We start from the raw sequence: 24,843 nt of genomic DNA on the forward strand, positions 1-24,843 counted from the left end.
GCAAAGTCTACACAATGAGTCTGTTTTTATCTTGGCTAGCCTACAACTTGACAACAGTGACTGAAAACATGCTGGGTGTCTGATCCCAAGCATAATATAATGAAATAACAAGTCTCCAAGCAAATATAGATGGTCCTGCAGAGATCACATATTTTCTGACAATATTTTTCATAGGCTATCAAACCTTTTTTGTTGGTTATCATCATTCAAATTGGAGCCTAAAACAAGATGACTGGTTCTGTTTTTTTAAAAGGATGTAAACATTTCAAAACATGAAATTATGACACCACAGTAAAAAAGAACAGATCAGGTGTTGAGGCTAATATACTGTCATAGCTGTAGTTGGTGTATTGGAAGTGAGAACAGGAGTATTTCATAGCTTTGATCTGGCCTCTTCAAGCAGTTTCTCAGTTTATTGAAAGAAAGGATGTGTCATTTTATTATATACATTGATGAAATACACTTTGAAATAAACAGTACAATAAATAGCAGTGAGCGCACTGTGTGCTGCCCCACAGCTATTGACATTTTGAAGCTTAAAGTGAACTCGTGATGTTCAGTGGCTCCAACTTTTGTTTGGTTTAGCATCCTCTAAGGCAGGGAACTCAAACTCAAATCACCACGAGGGCCACATGAGGACTAGTACATTGGTCCAAGGGCCGCATCACTGACACCTTTCCATACAATGATACAAAAGTATAATCAAAGATGAAAAAAATGAAGAGTAATATAGTATGCTATTAAAAGTCAATGTATTAACTTTTTAAAAACTGTAATGCAAAGAGGGGTTTTAATAAAATATAAACACTCAATAATGCACCTCACTCAAACTACAAAACACACATTTACTTTTAGAATTACTTTGGTTAAAGCCCCTCCCCCCCCGACTCTGCCGCCACCTCACCCCTTCCATGAGGCCCCACCTCTGCCTTGCCTCTTACCACCCCTTCCCTGCCCCCATTCCAACCCCTTCCCCAAATCCCCGCCCCAGCCCCACCTCTTCTCTGCCTCCTCCCCTGAGCGCAGCACGTCCCTGCTTCTCTCCCTCCCTCCTGGAAAGTCCTAAGCGCTAGGAGGTAGGCGAAGGAGCAGGGACGCAGCGTGCTCGGGGCGGGGCGGATGGTGAGGGGAGCTTGGCTGCTGGTGGAGTTGGCACCTATGGTGGGCTGCAGGAAAGAACTCTGCGGGCTGCATGTTTGAGACTCCTGCTCTAAGGAGTCTGGCTATTCTGAGTGATTTCATGCCAAAGAACTGTACAACATGCATATTTAAGAAACCTTGTAAATATAGAGGAATTCCAAACTGCTTATCTAAATCAGATGTATATACATGTAAGTTATATGCAGTTGAACAACTGCATATTAATTCTGCAGAGGATACAATGTATATAATGTAATCAGTTAATACCAACACTATAAAACACAGTTTGTTAGTATTATTTCTCTAAAAACTAATCCAGATTATCAGAAGTTACATTTCTAAAATTAAAAACATATACATACACACACACACATATATTCATTGTAATTTCAAGGACAACTAAGTTAGCATTGGACTATCATACAATTATCTTGTAATGCAATCTTGGCGCGGGAGGGAGAGGAGAGAAATCTTGTTAAACATTATTAATCTGTCAATCAAGCTTCTACAGTTGTCATACAGACCAACCAAATAAATGTTACACAGAATAGGAAATATAATAGAAATGATCACCTTTTGTTCTGATTGTTACAATTGTTTATTGGTATGCGTGGCATTTTTTGCTTTTCCGTTACCTTTTCAACCATATTAGAAGATGTAGAATTTTTGTAAGCAGTAATTATTATTAAGAATGCAGGCAAAGTTTTCACTGAGACATTGGGATCTGAAGCAGTTGATACTAATGCTGAAAAAAGACCAGATTAAAAAAAATCAACTCTTAATTGATCCTAGAAGAAGTGCTGTGTGGTCCCTCCTCTTTCTTTCTTTGTAAATTTTGCATGTGTCTTAGATACACTAGTTTGGACAGATGAACTTTCTGCCAACTATATTGTCAATGAGTAACAAACAAATAAGCTGAAGAACTGTTCTGCTATTCTCATTCCTTCTGTCTCTTGCCTCCCTCCTCTGATTCTGCTGAGTTACCCTATGCAAGACCAATGTGAAATAGCATCTTATCATCCAAGCCTCTTCAAACCCATTTTTAACCCACAAATGGACCTCTAGATTAGTAGATGCAAGCTACAGAAAACTAGAGCCCCATGTAAAAGATCCAAACAATGCAGACAGTCATACTTTCAGGAATAATTGAACCTGTAGCCTTAGTTGGGCAGAAGACAATTTCCTTACAAAATTGCTGTCAAGACCCTGCAATGAAAGGTTGCATCTTCTAGGGAATTTGAAAATTGTGTAGTTCAGTGCATAGGGCATCCACCTGTGAAGTCGGTGACCCAGGGTCCAGTCCTCCTGCTCCAATCACTCTTTTACTATTTATCCACAGTGGAACAGGAGGGATTGAGAGAGCCCCACATAAGAGTATCTGATATCTCAGTAGTTAGAGCAACCAGCTAAGATGTGGGAAACCCATTTGTATCTTTTCTCCCCTTCTGGGTAAGAGTGGGGAGTTGAACTTGGCTCTTCCACATCCCCAATGTTGAATGGGACCCAATCCAGTAGCCGGCCTCTGATTGTGCCTTCTAGATTAGGCCCTGCACATGGCTTGGGTGGAGGGACACCTATCTCCCCCCCGTGCATCAATCACTCTGGGACTTAGATATCTGGATGCCTAGAGTAAGGGAGCAGTGCACATCCTCAGATGCAGAAACATCGGCGCCTAGGGAACTTTTCTCCCGAAAACTTAGACACAAAGTGAATTTAGGTGCCTACATGGGAGTCTTATAGATATCAGTGGAGACAAAACAGACACGTCAGAGCCTAAGCCTAGGATTTAGGCATGTAAGTATCTGTGTGAATCTGGGCCTTCCTGGCTCTAGGAATCATCCTGCTGAGCCCTGGTAATGCTTTCTCAGGCAAATTAGCTGTCAACCAGCCAACTAGGAATTTAATTACTTCCAGGTGGGTCTGCGTTGGCATGTTCTCCCTTACAGGAACCTGTCACAGGTAGGATGGTCCCTGACCCCCTAAAAGGGCCACCCCATGTGACGGGCTGAAATTGTATCTCAACCAAAAGATGGCATCTTCAGCAGCACTGTGCCTCTATCTATTTGTTAATTAATGTCTCTTCAGAGGGACGAATGCCACTTATGGAATCACTAAAACCACTTGCTGCAGCCCGCTGTAAGTTTTCCAATTTCATCCAAATACTGACCAGACACTACTGGCTACGAGAGAGGACTAGATTAAACCTCAAAATGGTATGGTTGCCACCTCTACATACACAGAAAGCGACGTACTTCACATTAGTGGATCAAATACACAGAAATAGATATTATCTATCTTGAAAAAGTATACCATAATCTTTTGCTAACCAAAGTACCTGTCTATTCACACATTGTAGAGTACTTTCATTTAAAAGCAAGTGCAGCTTCTGTAAACATACAGAAACATACAGTTTGAGATATTAAGGTTAAACAAATGTTGGCAGTCGTATCTATTGCATATTAAACTAATAATATAGTAAAGATGAACTGAACAATACTGTTCACCAAGATCAAATGCAGCAAGCCTAGTGTGAGAAATAACAATATGTCAACAGTGAAGATCCATCTGATTTCCACACTTCCCAATTACTACATACCTTACTACAAAAAGGGGAAAAAAAAAACTTACCACCAATCCTGTGATATCACTACAACACTGCTGTCAGTAAAAGGGCCCAAATCAGTTTCCATTGAAATCAATGGACGGTTTGCCATTGACTTCAATAGCAGCAGGATTGGGCCCAATAGGTAGGTTGGGGTCGCGGGGGGGAGACCTTTTGCCCTGGTGCTAATCCTAGTGAGTATTGGTCAATTTATACACTGAATACATGGCAATTACTGTGGTGCCCATAAGCTTTTTGTGTTACCATAAAGACCCAAGAGATTATATATTATATATATATATATATACCGCCCAGGCGGTAGAAGCAGGGGAGCCCCAGGCCCTTTAAATTGCCTCCAGAGCCCCGCTGCTGGAGCCCTGGGGTAGCAGCTGCAGGGCTCCAGCAGCTATTTAAAGGGCCTGGGGCTCCCCTGCTTCTACCGCCTGGGCCCTTTAAATAGCCACTGGAGCCCCGCCGCCGCTACTCCAGGGCTCCGGGGGCTATTTAAAGGACGGGGGCAGTAAAAGCAGCGGAGCTGCAGGCCGTTTAATAGCCCCCGGAGCCCTGGGGTAGCGGGGGCTCCAGGGGCTATTTAAAGGGCTGGGGCTCCAGCTTCCTCTGCCGCCCCAGTCCTTTAAATAGCTGCTGGAGCCCGCTGCTTCCCCAGGGCTCTGGCGGCTATTTAAAGGGCCAGGTCAGTAGAAGAGGGGAGCCCCGGGCCCTTTATATAGCCCCCGGAGCCCCGGGCTGCTGCTGCTACCCGGGGGGGGGCACTTACCTTACAGGGTGGGCTGGGGCTGGCTCTGACCCCCTCAACCCCTCCCCTTCTGCCCTAGGCCCCGCCCCCTTTGGGGGGCCAGAGCTGGCCCCAGAGTACCGGTAAATCACTCGACTTACTTTCACCCCTGGTGGTGATATATGCAAAATTATTCTGGTCAAAAAGGCTGTCACTTTTGGTAGTGTGATCTACCAATCTACAGTTAACCACAGCTGTACATGATAGGTAAAGGGGAAGTATATTGAATGGTTAATATTATGAAAACTTGATGTACATGCATATGGAGGAACTTGTGATATGCTACTTATAATCTCATTAAAAAATGGAGACATTGTGTGGTTTATAAATCCTGGAACTGAATTACTTTTCAGTGCAGTCTGAAAACCTTCAACAAAATAGGTCTTGGCAGTGCAAAGTGGCTGCCATATCAGGTGCTCTACAGAGAATCTTTCCTTAACTTTCTTTTATTCCTCGTCTTCGCATTCCATTACTTTAGTTTGAATTTAGCATAGGGATGCACAATTAGATTTTAGTATCTGCCACAATATTTTTGCCTTACATCCAGATTAACAGAGGTTCTCAATTATATATCTCAGAAGACCAAATCCATATTTTCCTGCCTAATAGATTTTTGGCTGACATACAAAATATTTCCCAATTTCTTCCTTTTACTTGTCTGAGGAACATAATTTTTACTTATCTGGTCCCATGGAAATATAATCATCTTTGTCTAGAGTACAATCAGAATTCAAGTCAAGCTTTTTGGAGCAGAGCAATCTTAAGTATAAATATGGGAGGCCATCAAATCATCTTTTTCAAGCTTGCCATATAGCAGAAAGTACTTCCCTTAAAATCCACAATGGATTCCACAAACAATTTAAGTTAATTATTCCACTTTTCAGACAAATGTGCTTCTAAAAGCAACAGAAGATAAATAGGTAAATTAAATGCAGATTGTACTATATCACTACAGGATGTGATTAAAATCTCTTATATAACATTGATCATCAAGAAAATAAGTATGACAGAAATCTTTGGAAGTTGTATTATCTGTGATCTCCACTTCAAGCAATTTGGAGTTGGGTGGGCCAAGACTAAACGTGGCACAAACACAGCAAAACTGCAGGGACTCCACCTAACCACTCTCTAGGATTGAGGGTACTGTGTTAAAACAAACTACTTGAGCATGGATGAGGCATATTAAAGGGCTATGGAAAAAATGGGACAGAGGGACCAACTTCTGGAGCATTTCAGAGTGATGCTGCCCAGAAAAAAACATTCATTCTATCCCAGTTTCTACTACTGATTGTGATTATTTTTGTTCTTCTCTAATATATCCTGTATTAATGACTCTCTACCTCAGGGCTTGTCTACATGAACACTCAGATTGTGACAAGCTGGGGTGTAAATCTTCCTCACATTAGCTTGCCATAACTCACTCTCTATGTGAACCCTGCTGCCCTGTGCTAAAAGTTCCCTAGTGCAATTTAATTTAATCCTGTTTCAAAGCAGAATAGATGTGGGGCGCACTCACAATATTTTCACCTCCTACATACAACTGCACGCATCCCGCAGCAGTGGCTCGGCTCCCTGCTCCGGTCATTGTAACCCAGCACGTAGGGTCTAAGCACCACTCAGGTTTGGTTCTGTGGCCTCTCAGTTATGACAGAGGGGCTGCAGGGCAAAATCTGAATGGCATTATGTCCCAGTGCGCTGGATCTCAATGCCACTCTGTCATAAATATAAAGGGAAGGGTAAACACCTTTAAATCCCTCCTGGCCAGAGGAAAAACCCTTTCACCTGTAAAGGGTTAAGAAGCTAAGATAACCTTGCTGGCACCTGACCAAAATGACCAAAGAAGAGACAAGATACTTTCAAAGCTGGAGGGGTGGGAAACAAAGGGTTCTTCTCTCTGTCTGTGTGTTATTTTTGCTGGGACCAGAGCAGGAATGTAGGTCAGAACTCCTGTAAAAAGTCAGTAAGCAATCTAGTTAGATATGTGTTAGATTCTGTTTTGTTTAAATGGCTGATAAAATAAGTTGTGCTGAATGGAATGTATATTCCCGTTTTTGTGTCTTTTTGTAACTTAAGGTTTAGCTTAGATGGATTCTCTATGTTTTGAATTTGATTACCCTGTAAGGTATTTACCATCCTGATTTTACAGAGGTGATTCTTGTACTTTTTCTTTAATTAAAATTCTTCTTTTAAGAACCTGATTGCTTTTTCATTGTTCTTAAGATCCACGGGTTTGGGTCTGTGTTCACCTATGCAAATTGGTGAGGATTTTTATCAAGCCTTCCCCCGGAAACGGGGTGTAGGGCTTGGGGGGATTTTGTGGGGAGAGACTTTCCAAGCGGGCTCTTTCCCTGTTATATATTTGTTAGACACTTGGTGGTGGCAGCAATAAAGTCCTGGGACAAAAGGTAAAATAGTTTGTACCTTGGGGAAGTTTTAACCTAAGCTGTAAAAATAAGCATAGGGGGTTTTTCATGCACTTCCCCACATCTGTACCCTTGAGTTCAGAGTGGGGAAGGAACCTTGACACACTCAATTTGGGAACATTCTCAGTGGTGGGTCCCAGGGCAAACTGCTCCTCCTTTTCCCACACTGGGCGGCTTTGCCTCCTGATTAGTGTCCTGCCACAATGTCCATATGGCTGAGAGTGCCACTGAGGTAGACTAAAGTGCACTGTGGAGCTTTTAGTGCTTGGTAGGCTAGTGCGAGATACATTTACACCCCAGCTTGCCACGAGCTAAGTGTTGGTATGGACAAGCTCTCATAAGTCATGCTACCACAGCCCTTCCCAGCTATCTGTTTCAAAACTGTATTAGTTTGTGTGTGAAAAGTGTCCACTACAATCCATTTTTAAGCCTGACCTTCCATGACGCTTACAAGGGAAAAGTGTTGAACTGGGTCAGTGGTAGTCATTATTCCTACCATTATTTTTAATACAATATTTTAATTTGGTCACCAGCAAGACTTCCCTTCTTAATGCTCAACCTTTCGGAAAACAGACTTATTTCTGACTGCTCCACTTCACATAAATTAAAGGAATGGCTATGTCCTTGGTGAGGTGTGGTGTTATGTTGCATGGGGCCTGCTTGGCTTTTGGAGCCCCTGATTAAAATTCCAGCACCAATTTGAAAGGCGGGTTGGAGTAACTTCCCTGTTGCTGCTGCCGTCATCCTCTTTTAAGACATGAATAAACTATTCCTAAGTGGATTTTTATTCCTGGAGCTCAAAGAAATGATTCTGAAAAGCAACATTTTAAAAACTTGGAACATTCCAAAACTGTGATGTCAGTGAGTTTTTAGGAGAGAATAGCCCTGCACTCTAATGATGTATTTCTCTTCTTTGACCTGACTCACAGCTTCTAATTACACTGTACTGGTACCATCAATATGATCAGAATTTTTATCAGGATGAAAAACACAAATATGTCTAGCAACTGCACTTAATATGAATTTGCTTGCCAAATAATGCTGTCTTCTAACTTTATTTTAGTTATAAAAAGATGTTTAAATGGTAGATCAAATAAACAAATTTCCCTTTCTTCTTTTATATGCAACACCCTTTGTGTGGGGGATTTCTTACAATTTAAGAGTGATAAATTTACTGGGAACTGCCAGCAGGTGTTCAATACGAACACAGTACTCCACTTGGAATATCTAAGCTGTCCATAGCACAAACTGCACTACTAATTATGATTTACTTAGCATGTTTTTCTAGTTATAACTATATAACTATAACTATAACTATAACTATATATATATATATATATATTTTCTTCAACACACTCTACTCTGGAAAGAAGGCTTCATATATTTTGCCATGAAAATGTTATATTGTTTTCTTTATCAATAAAGTATGATACTTGTTTATATTACAATTGCTGTGAAGTAAAACATGTCACTTTTTTTTCTATAACAGGAATCTTTAAGAATATTTGCTTCCTCCCAATTCCACTTAATAAGTGCCAGATCAATTAACTGAAAAATAAAATAAGAAAGATTTGGTATTTACTAACAGAAATACAACATCTGTAAAACAAATACAATACAACTTGTAAAACAAGACACTTTGGTGCAGAGTGCACAAATAAATCCATTAAATTCCCACATGAACTGTGCAGCATTTAACACTTTTACTCTTTTTCTCATTAAAAAAGGTCACTCCAAATGAATCAATCACACTGTTTTTTGATGTATGCATTGCATTCATTCCCCCCGCAATTTTCTTACTACTCTCTCTCTTTGACATCCAGCTAGGAAGAACAGCTGTGGCACTGCAGATTTACCATTGACAAACAGCATCTAGACTTCTCTGGAAATACTCAGCTCATAACTAACACAGCACCATGCAGCAGCTTAGTGGTACACGGCTGTTCTCAATTCTCATCTTTTTTTCTCATTCCCATTCCCCAGAGCACCAAAACCCTCCTGTTCCTCTTCTCCACACCTTTCCCCACACCAAAACACACGGCGATACCGGAAAATACCATTGTGGATAAAGCTGAATAAAATCATATAGGCTCAGAATCAAGTACAGCAGGATGCCAATCTTTCAGAATGTTGCTTGACCACCATGCTGGCCGTGAAACATTCATTTTTTCATTCTTTGAAATAAAACTACAGCACCTCCATATGGAACCATTAAAAAAATCCTATCCAGAGGACAGGTGGTAGTCAGTAATTAAAAACAAACATAATTAAAATTACTTTTTACATCAGTCTTTCATTTAAATTTCCCAGTATGTCCTGTCTTCTGTATGCTTGTCCTTTAAGACTTAACCCTGCAAACTCTTATGTGTGTACTTATTTTTACATGTGAGAATAGTCCCATTGACTTCAATAGGTCTACTCCTGTGCATGTTTGAAGGATTATAGACTGTCAGTTCTTTGGGGCGATAACTATCCTTATCATTGTGTTACGTATAGCAGCACATTCATCTTAATGTAGTGGAAATGTATGACATTTAAAACTGCTTTAAGGGCTCTTGGGCCCTTAGGTCACTTGTCTAAAACATCTGTTTATAAAAATAAACAGATTTAAAAACTGAACTAATTGAACCTGAACTCTACACCTGAGAGTAAGGCTTTTTGTACTGTACTTCATGTATATAGTACATCTAGTGAAGCCAAAATTCTGTCTGAGCTACTACTCTGCAAAAGTAACCCTTTTCTTCTCCTCAATTCTTTTCCCAACCCCTAACCCAATGACCAGCTATCATTCAATTTAAAATACAAGCACTGATAAAAAACATTCCTTTTGTATAATTTTTTTATAAAATGGTCCTATCTGCAAACTAGTGGTACTGTATGAAGACAGGGGAATAAGAAGTTTGTGAGGATTATAGGCCTAACTAAAAGGATTGTAGTTTAAGTTTTCTTTTCAGGAGAATGCTGGCAGTTCCCAAGTGTTGCCTTCCCTACGGTGTCATACTGGCAATATGCTCTCAATTTAGAACTCAAGATTTAAAAAACTGGATTCACCCCAGCCAGCTAATGGCGGCATAGCATATTATTATTTGGATGATAACTTGAGGGGAATCCCTGTTAAAGAAATAAGAACCATATCCTGGGTACATAAATTTGGAGGCCAAAGGCTGGAGTTTATCTGCCGAGGACATGGTTTTTTCTGAGCTACCAGAAAGAATCCTTAAGTTATTTCTGAAATGTGCTCTTACCACTCTCATCCTTTAACTCCTTCCTTTCAATTTCCCAAGATGCTAACTCCACATCCTTCCATCCTAAAGGTCATTACCATTTGGTTTTAAAACTTATAAATACCTCTCCCCTTCAATTCTTTCCTCCTCTTTTCCCTTTTGATCTCTCTCTTTCAACCCTCTGTTTCCCCTCCCTCCTCCTCCCACTGATGTATTGATCTCAGGGACTCCTGGGATCTCCTTATTAAAATCTGCCAAGAAACTGAGGGGAAAGTTAGGTGATTTCCCTGACCATGATGGAGTTTACTCCCATCTGAATACTACTAAAGAATCCCTGCCAAAGGTGAATTTTCCCTAGAAGTAATATAAATACTGAGAAGGGCAAACACTTTGCCTGTAGATTCAACTAGACAGTTCCAAGTGATTTTTTTTTTATAATATATCCCAAGGTAAGATACCTCTCAGACTCACTTATTCAGCTGTTCATTGTGGGATGATATGTAGCCATATCATATATGAGGTTGCAACAGCATTTCTGTGTAAAGCTCAATGTTCAAACTGTTCTAAAATTCACAGGCAGTCAAGATGGGCCTGCCAATTATTATGCCACTTCAGAACATAAGGTAAAGTTTGTGATGTAATATTGGTGATTTTTCACTGTAAAAAGCAAATTTGCCCGGTCAAATTTGGTAAAAAAATGTAAGATCTTTTAGATATAAATGCTTATATATATTTATTGGAGAATCCTTAGCAGACAGAGTAAAGAAATTTACTTACTCACTGTCCAGATATTAGCAAGCAACTAGATAGTGCCTATGTAAATCAGCCACCCAGAGCACAGGGAGAGAATACTCTTATGGACACATCAAATGGATTACTACAAAATCACTTTTTTGACATTAAAATCAAATAAATCCAACAATAACTTTACAGCTTCCTTTTTTACCTCCCTGTCATCTATGTTCACCACCCAATCCCAAACACCTTTTGCTGAGGTAAGGCCGTTCTTGTGACAAGATTCACGTATTCTGCTTTAAGTTTAAAACTGAGTTGGAAGGACTCTTTATTCTCTCAAAGCACTGCTAGGTTACCAACTACAAGAGATGTATCTAAACTCTCTGCTACTGAAAGAAGGCTGCTACAGGAAAACAAGGTGGGTTTCTCTCACAAGCCATGGTGCCAGGTGCCAGCCTGAAGCAAGTCTGAGAAGAAATTTGGACATGGACTCCGCAGTTATTATCAGCTTCCTGTGTTTTTACTGAAAACTAGCACTGAGTTGATTATATAGGACATCTACCATTCATTTTAAAATATAACTTAAGGTACATCACATTACTCTCATTTTTGGTATAAGCACATCGTCAGCTCTTGTGGATGTAAAGTTGTTCAGGTACTGGGGGAAGTGAACATAACTGAACAAGGTAAGGTAAGGGGGTCAGAGAAATATTTTGTTACACATTTCAGGCCAATAGTATTAACCCAATGATATATCCTTTAGAGTAACCATACCCTATCTAAGGAACTCTTGGACCTTTGGTATCAGAATGTATGTGTTATAAGGACCATGGCATTCAACAACAGAGTTCATTTTGATTGTGATACAGTTGCTACCTCATAAACAGGAAGCACTCTCAGGTTATCATTTAAATAAACAGTTGTCACATGGATTCTTGCCTTCTTAAATTTTACAGGGATATAAACATCTAATTTTACTGATCTACAGGCTTAATTTATAAAAATTACATTGATATAATAACAGGATAAATCCATGCCAATTTCTGAATTATGTCTAATATTACATAAACTGGAAAGCAATGTCACATATAATTATTGCTACAAAGACAAACCACAAGGGTAATTAACACAGCTGAGATTTCATATTACCACAAGTGCTAAAGCAGACAGTAAAGTTCATTATTTTCATCTCCCGCATACGGCCATGTATCAATCTAGGCCTCAAGGGAACACATGATGTATTTAAATTAGCTAATAAAACACAACATATAATTACATAACTCCTTGGAGTAACTAGTATGTAAAGTGTGAAAATTCTCTAGAAAGTGTTATAAATGTGCAAATCACCTCAACTATTACACTGCTGTCAGTTCAGACAAATGATGCATGCAAATACATGCTCATAGAAACAAACATTGCATTATAATGCACAGGTTTAATATAATTACATCATCAGAAAATCAGAATGTGCAGTTACATTTGACTCCCCACCCCTCAGTGAATGAACTGTTAAGTGCTGAAGGCATATTAACCTTATTTTCTACTCATGAGTTCTGATCTAATGATTTCTGATCAACAGAATCTAAAGGAACACCTCTAAATGTGTGAAGTCCCCAGACAAATTGTTTATGTTATAAGAAGTCCTATCCACCCAATGGAACATTAATTTCCCTAGTTGCTTCAAAAAATATTGAGTTTGAGAAAGGATAGCAAAATCTTAGAGGTTAGAGACATGTTCCCTTGATATACTCAAACCATTAGTAACAAGAGAAGAAATAAATATACACTTGACCCTTAAATTTAGGGGTTTTCCAATATTTCTGAAGATAAAATCTTTATCAAAGATGTATTTTTCTACTTAATGTCCTCAAATTATAATGGGCCAAATTCATTTTGCGGGCCAATGGAATTACAAGAGGGAAGAAATAGCCCATTAATTAGCACCCTCTATCATTATTTTCACAGTTCCTAAAACCTCTCTGACACACACTATTTCTGGGTCAACTATACCTCTTTTGCAGTGCAAGTTTGTTTCAACAGATTTTAAAAAGACAATGATAAAACTTGGAAGTTTCCTGAGAGTCAGTGGAAAAAAACACTACTTGGAAACCTACATTTAGCTTCACATACTGTGGTCTTAATTCATCACTGCTGAGTTCAAAAATCCTGCCTCAAAGCCCCAGTGGCAAAAAGTCAGCCTCGGAGACCGAGGGAGCTTAAAAATGGGCACAACTTTTTGGAAAGTGGTTATGGCCCGGATATACATTAAATCAGCACTTCCCTTTACCAGCATTCACTGGTGGGGCTGCAGAAGAGCTTTATTGAACAAATGCCCTACCTACCAGTGGTCCTGAGGGCAAACATTGCCTGTTCTATCTTGAAGTGAACTCCCCCTAACTTCTCTGGGATTGGCTGGCACAGTGAAGTTGAAATTCAGACTTGTCTATCTCTTGTGGTTGTCATGACACTTTCTGTAAAGTGAAGGGGATACTCTTAGTATTGAGGACAACGTTCCCTCTCCAGTTAGTTGTTTAATTTTTCTTCTAGCTTGACTATGTGGCTGAAGTTTCCCTTGCTATCTTTTCTACTCCATTCTACACATTAATATCTCCAGCAGAAAAGAATAGCAAAACACCATCACTCTTAAAATCCCATTAGCGTCTGGCCCTTTCTTAAAGCATCTTTTCACACCCACTTGTTTTTGAGCACGTTGCCTGTAACAGTTAATTGGCAAACCTGATGCCCAAACTGGTGTATGAACTAGTGCCTGCTGCAAGTGGCTACTATATTTCTCTGTGCATGATCACAACATTACTAGTGTCTAACTTGCTGTCTTGTAAGTGCTTTGACACATATTCATAGGAAAAGTGTACTGAAAAGCTGGATCTAGATTCAGTTCTATTGCATATTCTCATCTCGTCATGTTTAAAACTTAATTGCCTGTGGCCTGCTGTGGGAGATTTATGCACAAAGCCTCTAACTGACAAGCTTTTGGTTTCAACCATATGTGTCTTAAAACTAGAGCTAGCCAGAAATTGTCTGACAGGACGTTTTTCCACCAAAGAATGCCATTTCATGGAAGCTGAAACATCCCACAGAGATAGTTTGATTTAGACTAAAGTCTATGGAAAACAGGCAGGCTTCCATCAGAAACCTGGCTGGTTTCCTCCCACCTTACCTACCTGGCTCCTCAGCAGCCCGCTGGATGGGCTAATGAAGAGCCAAGAGCCTGGAAGCTCTGGGAATCATGGATCCAAAGTTCTCAGGTTTCTCTGCAGCTCACTAGACAGGCTGACAGGAAGCCAGGAGCCTAGAAGCAAAGGGAACCCCAGCTTCCAAGATCCCAGCTCCTCAGCATCCTGGGTTCCCATGGTCTTTGGCTTAGGGCCAGGCAGCTAAGTGGATTGCCTTGGAGTAGGGGACTGCTGGACTTTCAGGGTCTGTAGCCTTGTGGCACCCAGCCCCAGGATTACCGCAGGCCTGAGGCCCCCAGGGCTCTCCCTTTCATGTAGAACTTTGAAATGTTTGGTTTTCATTCCAAATCAGAATGAAATCAGATTTTGAAATTCTATGCAAAATGCAATTACCTTTCTGTACCACAGCTCTGCTTAAACATTCTTTATACTAGCCCAGGTGTTCCATCTTACATTAATTTAGGAGGGCAGGGCGAGGGGGGAAAGTGTAAGCTGCAACCATCCCCCTACAGAATTAACATGAGATGATCCTCACCAAATGCAGTTCAATTTAATAGACTGAGCTTTAAAATAAATTAAAGATACAATCTTTATTTGATCATTTTCCATACCTTGTTCACTGTTATGATCAGAGTCACAGCACATGGTAGACTCACTCCATAATAATTGTCTTTGTCTGAAACACTTTAAACTTTCTCCAAAAGAAAAACAAAACGCTTTCATGTTCTGTAAGTTTTGCCTGTCTTCGTTGCTTCATGACAACATCACATAGCAAACATTAAGGGCTCTATTTCTATTCTCAAGAAAATAATCTTCTGGATGGCACTTGAATTTCACTGGAATTGCTAGAAAAGCTAATGTGTTCCCTCCCTCTTTCCCAGTTATTTATTGCTTAATGGATGCTTCCAACTTTCCTTGTCTGCTTGTAAGAGATCCACTTTCATTCACACACTACCCTCGGTTGTATAACTCAAAGGGGAAGAGTAAGAAGTAGAAAAAAAAAAAAAACAGGTCACAGTTGTGCAATATATACATGTCGTTTTCATTAAATACATCAAATTGAAAAAGCAGCTTTTATAAGGCACTGAAACCTGGCCTGTATGGACTTCAGGGCTCCCTTTTGCCCACTGACATGGGGTCCATCAGCGGAAACCCATGTCTTGAATTTACTAGTCACTGGCCCTTTGGCCATTCACCAACACTGGACACCTGCTGCATGTTGTGACCAGCTGACACTCGTACAATTTCTAATGTTAAAAATTCCTACATCCTGTATCTATTTAATCTGTGTATTACCCTAATCATAATGCTATGAGGAAGGGGGGGAAAACATTAATCCCCGGCCAATTTGGCCCAGATGGGAAAAGTTACTTCCTGAGCCTTTGAACAGACAATCAGTTAGACAGAGCAACATGAAAACACAGTTCCTATACAATATAACTTATATGGAGGGAGCACGTGTTCTGCTAAAAATGGGGCAAGGAGCCTGGGGGAAAACAAAACAAAACAGGCCAAGCTTTAAAGAAATGATTGTGGGAGGAAAGAGCCAATTGACTTGCACCTCTGTGGTTCTCCAATGGCAATGCCAGGGAAGAGGGGCTTATCCCTATATACATTCCTCCTTCATCCTAAAGCTGTCCAGCAGATTGCAGATCCAGTCAAGTTTCCCATCCATTAAAACAGCGTGTGACAGTGATAAATATTTACTATCTATACAATTAATTTTAAAGGGAAGGCAGTGTGGAATAATGATCACTGAGTTGGGAGTCAGGAGTAGAGCTAGCAGGGAAATTTCTTCATGAAGTTTTTCAGTGAAAAAAGCCAATTCATCATAACCAAAATTTTGCGAAACAAGGTCGGGTTTGACAAAGTTTCCCAACTCACAAAAAACTGAGAAAAAAGTTTTGAAGTTGTCAAAACATTTTGTTTTTACAATTTTCAATGAAAAATTCTGGATTTCCTGTTCAAAATGGATTTCCTTTTAAATTTAAACTGAAAAAAAGGTTAAAAATAGATTGAAATAAAAATGTTCCAAATTAGCAAAATGTAACATTAGAATAAACTAATTCTTTTTCATTTTGGGTCATTCAGTTTGTGAATATTTTCAGGATTTTGACTATTCATCCTAATTTGAGATGTGAAAATTTTTTAAATCTTGGAAATTATTCACGTGATAAGAAAAAACATTTCTCATCCAGCTGTAATCAGGAGTTCCTGAATTGTAATATTGGCTCTGACACTCATGGTCTGCCTTTGGGTAAGTCACTGCACCTTTGATCTCAGCTTCCCTTCTTGCTTCTTCTTACATGGGGATAGTAATGCTTACCAACAAACATCACAGGTTCTTGTGATGATTAGTTCATGTCTATAGACTACTTCACATACATAACGTGCTGTATGAATTCTAATCACATTATTAAATAACACTGATCAAGTGATGATATGACCTTCGCAGTATGTATCATGTATGCATAATGTTTATAGATAATCATTTATTTGCTATATCGTAAGTCCCTTGGGATAAGGACCATTGTCCTTTCTGTTTTGTAGAGCAACACGTACATTGCTGGCCCACAATAAATAATAAGAATAATTTATTAACTTGCTCATATATTTTTTTTAAGATGATGGTTTGGATTCGTGAACAATGCTATCATCATACCCAGAGAATCAGCCATACGCTATTGAGCAAATAGAAGTGGATGAAGGCTAGCAGTTTGTTCTCCAAATAAGTTCCATACATATTAATGCTTAATTGAATAGAAGAATTACCTTTATCATTTGAGGAATATTCCCAGTCTTTAGATCAGAAATCTGAGGTCAATCTCACACATGATAAGTAGTGCAGTACAAAGCAAACAAACACTTGAGCTGTTTCAAAACACAGCCCTGAACTTAAAAGTTAGTGAAACTCAGTCCCTGTCATCTGGTTTGCAGTGCTGCACTACTTTTAAATTAATTATAGGCCGCTCTTATAACAATTATGATTTCATGTAATACAGAATCATGCTAATCACCTTTATCAAAAAGAGTTTTTTCCCTTAAAGCACCCAGCAGGACTTCATTTACCTCAATGAAAATGCCCTGGATTTCAGTATGGGAAAGAACAGGCACTTTCCCACTCTATACCGTTCCTTACATGAGGAGGAAAAAAATTCCAACAAATTTCATAGTGACATCAACCACATTAATTCCATTCAAGAGAAAGACATTTCCTAATCCACTTGTGCTTGCAGCACTCATGAATTATGAGGTTTTTCTGGAGGATTAAACATGCTATGAAGTGGCTGATAAACAGTGATAGGCAAATAGTCTAGCCTAGCCAAAAGTATCATGCTCTAGAGAGAGAGATTGACAGAGAGCTAGAGAAACAAAAAGATATTTCATGAAGATATTTTCCCCCCTTCTACCCATCAGCCTTCACTGAAAGTCAAAAATTACTGCTCCATGGGTGGACAGATATATATGAATCAGTTGGGAGTAAGTGACAATAAAACAGCTGCTGCTGTGCCTTTGCATACTAATGTTTCTTTTTAATATGTAAGAATCACTGCTCTTGCTGCACAGCCAAGATCAAACAGTGAACAGAATGGTGTTTGCATCTTGAAAAGGAAGCAAACAGAGATACTGCTACACATTTTGCCCTTCATATATTGAGAAGACATTTTTTAAAAACATAGCAAAAGCCTTGATGAAAATTCAGACTTATGCCAGTGCAACAATTCCTTTAAAAGACAACTCCCAAGGTTTAAAAAAAATATTTTAACTTACAATACAGTTATTTCTTATTTCATTTACTCAGTGGGTCTAAAGTTGAGCCGAATATAATGTTAAATGTTTCTTTCTCATATTTTATTGTATGTGCTCTGCTTTCTTCATCCAAGGATGACTCCCTCCACAGTAATTTTAAAAAGCATTGCAGGCTGCAAACATGGTATTTCTGACCAAATATAACTCTATTTCTAATAACTTCAACTATATTTAAGAATAAAATACTAGACTTCTGTTTGCAAGGAACTCTGTTTTAGCGGATGAGCCATTTTTATGTGACATACAAAAGTTACCACGCCAACTTAAATTATTGCTAATATCGCACACAACCTAGAAGTGTAAAAGGAGAACTTGGAATATTTTTTAATTCCAGTAGCAATCAAAAAATAAGATACTTGAGAGTGAAAAGAGATGGACTGTACGGGATATAAATGGTCTAATTCAGTACAGCAGGATCTCCCATTCATAACTACTTCTCAAGGATCATACCAACTAAAGTCAGACATAGAGGAGTGAAAATTTTGAGTATTTTTTAAATAAAAACATTGGATAACCATAATCAACTTTTCAAGCAAAAAAGATTTGATTTCTAAGGAATGCAACATTTCTGACTTTTAAAGTACAGTGTAATGGAGTTTATTAATAATGCATTAGCATTACAATGGAAAAACGAGTTATAGTAGAATAAATAGTATAAAGTGCATTTGAGAAAAAAGGCAACGCTATCTCTAACCTAATGTTATTTATGGAACACAATCTCTGTAATTTTCAATTAATTCACATTTAAATTAATGTACAAGCAAATTAACTATTATCGTCTCCAGACTCTGGAGTTTCCAGATTTGGATGTGGGTGAATTTATTACCAAGGTGAAGCTAAAGCACTGTAAGTACATTTTACCATACAGCTCTGCCTTATATACACCACAATAATTTAACAAATCTGTGAACACACATCCCTATTAAGGGAGCACAATGTAAATATAAGTGCCTCAGCCATAGTTTTTCATCTCTAATGATGAATCTTTTCTTATGAAGACTCTCTTAAAAAAAACCAAGAAAACATGCCACCTTCTCTTTCTTAACATTAAAGGTAGAGAAAGCATTTTTTTTTATCCAGGGAAAATAATTGTCTGAAAATTGTATGATCATTAACTATGACAGGCCATCTTCTTTTATTCCAACTGAACACGTTAACAAAAATCAACCAAATGCAAGATTAATATTTTTGAAGTATTTGAAAGTAATGGAGCAAAACTAATTCAGTTAAACAACAGAGAATAAACTAGACACAAAATATATACAGGATTGCTATAAATATCAGAAATGCATAACAAACACTCATATATGTCAATAACTCTTACTTTAAGACTCTGCATCAGCACCATAATTAATTTTTCTGCAATATAAAATCTAAATATCTGTTTCAGCAAAGTTTATTTCTGTTTGTTTTAAGTTGTGCTTCAAAACACACAGTATCTCATTCCATGTCTAAATGACTCAGTCACTGAAAGATCAGGATGTTAAACAGAATCAGAATGTGTGTCACCCAATTTTTAAAGGAATTCCCCAAAGCAACAATTAAACATCGGTACCACAATCAGTATTATTTTCAATTTCATTTCAGTTTAAAATAAGCTAAACAGCATGCACAAGCACAAAGAAATCATTATCTTGCATTCATGCAGGTCTATGTAGCTAAAACACTTGACTTACCTGCCACTGTTTCATGAGCTCCCGAACCTCTTTCGTGTCCTCTAGTATCCTTTCCTTGTGTGTAGCATCCTGCAGGACATTGGCAGTTGTCTCTGCTTCTGTAAGCCAGGCAAGGAACTTTTCCAGATCCAGGTAGAACTGTTGCAGCAGCCTTAGAGCTGCTTCCAGTTCAGCTTCTCGCTCACTAACCCTGTGCAAGCACAAACAGTCAAATGCAGTACTCACAGAAATCAGAACAAGTGTAGATTTTTTAAAAACAAACAAACCCACAAACCCACAGCATATTTTTACTGTACTAATCAAGAGAAGACAATTTGTAGATAAGCTACTATAATGAAAGAAAATGTACATAAGAATGATGCACTATATACTGTATGCCCTTCCATCCCCCAAGCTAATGTTCATCTCTGTCTTTTTGGATGGTGGGAGGAGGTACACAATGACATTTTTCAACTGCAATCTAGAGGAAATGACATTACTTTGGTAAAGAACACCATGTACTATACCTGAAATTTTGGAACTCAAACAAATCAAGGTTAATTCCTTTCAAATATGATCAAAGCTTTTTCACTTATCACTCATAAGCCTGCTGCTGCCTGCAAGCTTGTTTAATTTTTGGAAATCACAAAGTAGTTTTTGGTCACTGAGTGGCAAGGATAGTTTACTGCAATTAATAATTCCTCTAAGTTGCAAGCTTTGGGAGCTGTATTCATCACCTTGTGTCCTAACAATGCAGAAGATGTTCAAAGGGTCATGAAGCTGCTCTACCATATAGAAAGGTCTTACACAAATTATACAATGAAACAACCATAAAAAGATCTATATCAGCTTTTTAATAAAAGATCACCTTTGAAATCTCAAGAATATTTCTCTGCCTTTGGCAAAAACCTAAATTATAACAATTTGGTAAAGAAGAATATTCAAGGACCAAGCGTTCCTGTAATAAAAACCCCTTAGGTATATGGTAAATTTGGTCTGATCCATCAGAACTAGTAGAAAATTTATGTCCTATTTGCACACACAGTTTTTGATTATTAAATTTAGGCTCAAAATGGATTAAAAATTCAAACATCTGCATGTGACACATCACTTATTAATATGTGACTGTCAATTATTAAGCAAAACTATAATTTATTTGGACAGTAACTTTATCATGGGAAGTGCATACTCAGCAATAAACAACTCCTGAAGATCTGATGGCAGCACTGCTCATGCATGAGTTGTTTATTCATCATGGGAGATGTTTTTGCTGAGCACACATTCTTCAGCAGTGTAGTTATTGCTAACACAGGATAGAAGCCTCCTCTTTTGTCTTCACTGCATTAGCTTGGAATGCATGGAATAGGTTCAGAAAGTGTTAACCATTCATAATAAAAGGGTTGAGTCTAAACATTTATCATCTCATAAATATAGTTTAAGGTGTGATAACTGAACACTAGCTCCATATACTGATTGGCAAAGGAAGTTAAGACTAGATCTCTTATACATCAGAATCCTACCGCTGAGGAGACTCTCAAACAATTGCCTCCTACTGTCGATAGATCTGTGTGTGACAGCAAAGCAGCAAAATTCTATATGCATCTTCCCCTATCTGCAGTAAACATATCGCCATATGCATCTGATTGTGGGAGGTATTTCCAGAGTTGCACTGCTCAATCGTATGTTCAGTCTTCAACTAATAGCTAGTTTCATATTTGTGCATGATGTTTCAGCATAGCCTACTTTTCCTGGCTAACGAACAGCTATGTGACCTGAATTTACACAACTTTCTACTGATGAGCATTTATGTTTGGGTTGGAAGTCCAAGAGTGATGCAGTTTTCTAGGTAGTCTGAAAGAAAGTTGCACAACAGATTATCCCAGAAATATTTCCCAACATTGTAAATTTCCCACCAATTCACACTGAAATCATGAAATTTCTGTGTGCTAGAGCCAATATTAAATTTTGTTTATTGTCACCAAAAGGTTAGGTTCCTAAAGAACGAAAGGCACAACCTAATACCTAGCTGTTGCTGAACCAGAAAAAACAAGAATTAGGCTGAAAAATAGTTTTAAGGTGCTTTACCCATTTACCATGTTTTTTCATCAAGGATTCTTCCAACTATGAATACAGCCAGGAAACAGAGGGATTTAAAGCAGCCAGTCATAGCTCAGAAGTGTGAGAGCAGCGAATTCAATTCAGTCAAATGACGACAATTTATTAATTCAGAGCTAAAATCCACAATCCATGTTTCACATTTTAAAACATTACTTGTGTCTCTCAACCACCTTGTGACAAAGGTGAGTATAATTATTGAACCCATTTTTGTAATACGGAAAGAGAGAAAAAATGTTAAATCCCTTGTCTTAGGCTATTCATTCATTCATTTATTATTTCTTCAAGAGATAAAGGACTGTATTCTGATGTCAGTTACATATGTGCAAATCTGGAGTTACTCTCTTTAAAGCAATAGAATTATTCCAATTTTGGTATGAGTATGGTATGAGTAGCATCAAAAAGTGGCTCTAAGTGTCCATATGATGATAAAAACAACGAAGAGTCTGTTGGCACCTTAAAGACTAACAGATTTATTTGGGCATAAGCTTTCATGGGTAAAAAACCCACTTCTTCAGATGCATGGAGTGAAAATTACAGATGCAGGCATTATTATACATGAAGAGAAGGGAGTTACCTTACAAGTGGAGAAACACTGTTGATAGGGCCAATTCAATCAGGGTGGATGTAGTCCACTCCCAACCATTGATGAGGAGGTGTCAATACCAAGAGAGGGAAAGAACATAATGAACAGGTCGGATTATGAACAGGAGGCTGCTAGGCAACTCTCCAACACCACATTCTCCAGGCCACTATCCTCCGATCCCACTGAGGAGTACCAAAAGAAACTACACCATCTACTCAAGAAACTCCCTGCTATAGCACAGGAACAAATCTGCATGGACACACCCCTACAGCCCCAACCAGGGGTATTCTATCTGCTACCCAAGATCCATAAACCTGGAAACCCTGGATGCCCCATCATTTCAGGCATTGGCACTCTTACAGAAGGATTATCTGGCTATGTGGACTCTCTCCTCAGACCCTACGCTACCAGCACTCCTAGCTATCTTCAAGAACCACCAACTTCCTGAGGAAACTACAACGTATCACTGATCTTCCTGAAAACACCATCCTGGCCACCATGGATGTAGAAGCTCTTTGCACCAATATTCCACACGAGGATGGACTACAAGCTGTCAGGAACAGTATCCTTGATGAGGCCATGGTACACCTGGTGGCTGAGCTTTGTGACTTTGTCCTCACTCACAAACATTTCAGATTTGGGGACAACTTATACCTTCAAGTCAGTGGCACTGCTATGGGTACCCACATGGCCCCCACAGTATGCCAACATTTTTATGTCTGACTAAGGACAACGCTTCCTCAGCTCTCATCCCCTACTGCCCCTCCTATACTTGCGCTACACTGATGACATCTTAATCATATGGACCCACGGGAAGGAGGCCCTTGAAGAATTACACCTGGATTTCAATAATTTCCACCCCACCGTCAACCTCAGCCTGGACCAGCCCACTTCCTGGACACTACAGTGCAAATAAGTGATGGTCACATAAACACCACCCTATACCGGAAACCTACTGACCGCTATACTTACCTACATGCCTCCAGCTTCCATCCAGGACATATCACACATTCCGTTGTCTACAGCCCTTAAGATACAACCAAATTTGCTCCGATCCCTCAGACAGAGAAAACTCTTACAAGATCTTTATCAAGCATTCTCAAAACTACAATACCCACCTGGGGAAGTGAGGAAACAGCTTGACAGAGCGAGATGGGTACCCAGAAGTCGCCTACTATAGGACAGGCCCAACAAGGAAACTAACAGGATGCCACTTAGCCCCCAGCTAAAACCTCTCCAGCATCTGCAACCTATCCTGGAAAACGATCCCTCACTCTCATAGACTTTAGGAGACAGGTCAGTCCTCACTTACAGACAGCCCCCCAACCTGAAGCAAATACTCACCAGCAACTACACACCACACAACAGAAACACTAACCCAGGAACCAATCCCTGTAACAAACCTCATTGCCTACTCTGTCCCCATAACCACTCTAGCGACACCATCAGAGGACCCAACCACATGAGCCACACCATCAGGGACTCATTCACCTGCACATCTACTAATGTGATATATGCCATCATGTGCCAGCAATGCCCCTCTGCCATGTACATTGGCCAAACCGGACAGCCTCTATTATCACTACAAAAGGTTCTCCCCCTTCCCCCTGCTGGTAATAGCTCACCTTAAGTGATCTCTCGTTACAGTGTGTATGGTAACACCCATTGTTTCATGTTCTCTGTGTATATAAATCTCCCCACTGTATTTTCCACTGAATGCATCCGATGAAGTGAGCTGTAGCTCACGAAAGCTTATGCTCAAATAAATTTGTTAGTCTCTAAGGTGCCACAAGTACTCCTTTTCTTTTTATATTTTGAGGCTCTTTGCCACAGTCACAGGTATTGGGGCCAAAAGTGTAGCCCCACTTGAGTATCACATCTCTAGAGCTGCCAACTCCAGTGTGGAATCAATTAAGACAACATCATATAGTCCAGGTCTGATATACACTGGGTGGTAAGTGCTCAACTGGTGTGAGCTGGAGCATACAGTCTACAGGGTCGTTCTCTACTCATTTGCCATTATTGAACCCTGGTTTGTTTGGGTGACAGTGTGAGAGGGCATAACAGTGGCAAGACAACTTTCTTGTGACATCACTTGACTCAGCTTTGTGTTATAGCAGATGTCTTGCATCTGTGTATTGCCTTATTCACCGAAGATGGAAAAAGACCATGTGGGTTATCCAGTTCTACAGAGCAGGATTCTTCTGTAAATTATGCTTTTTTTAGTGTTTTTTAAATTTAGTTTTAAATATATCATGTAATACAGCTTGCATCACTAGTGGACCACAGTTAGGGCCCATTCCTACAAAAACTAAGCCCATGGTTAAATCTTTGCAAGATCAGAACCTTGCTTTATAATGTGGATCAATTCCCTAACAACCTGAATTTCCTCTGAAACCTGGGACACAGGCATGATTCTAAGTAGAATTAATGTGAACCTCAGCAGATCTGATAAATATAGCTGCATGCTGCAAATAGCATACCAAGGTGTAAAAGAAAAGGAGTTTGTTATTTTCTGCATTGCAGGCTGAAAAGTAGGATCAAAAACTAAAACTGACCCACC

At 39.2% G+C, this 24,843-nt stretch overlaps 1 protein-coding gene across 11 annotated transcripts in view; it reads right to left on the minus strand.

The window, feature by feature from the left end:
- DMD (dystrophin) overlaps nt 1–24,843 on the minus strand; it is a 2,122,534-nt gene that overhangs the window by 379,158 nt on the left and 1,718,533 nt on the right. For all 11 annotated transcript variants that reach the window (XM_075132091.1, XM_048863664.2, XM_048863629.2 and 8 more), the window contains one exon: nt 19,601–19,790. In XM_075132091.1, coding sequence (XP_074988192.1) covers nt 19,601–19,790 — 190 coding nt within the window. The remainder of the gene's footprint in view (nt 1–19,600; nt 19,791–24,843) is intronic.

Source organism: Caretta caretta, chromosome 1 (genome assembly GCF_965140235.1).
Source record: "Caretta caretta isolate rCarCar2 chromosome 1, rCarCar1.hap1, whole genome shotgun sequence".
Lineage (NCBI taxonomy): Eukaryota > Metazoa > Chordata > Testudines > Cheloniidae > Caretta > Caretta caretta.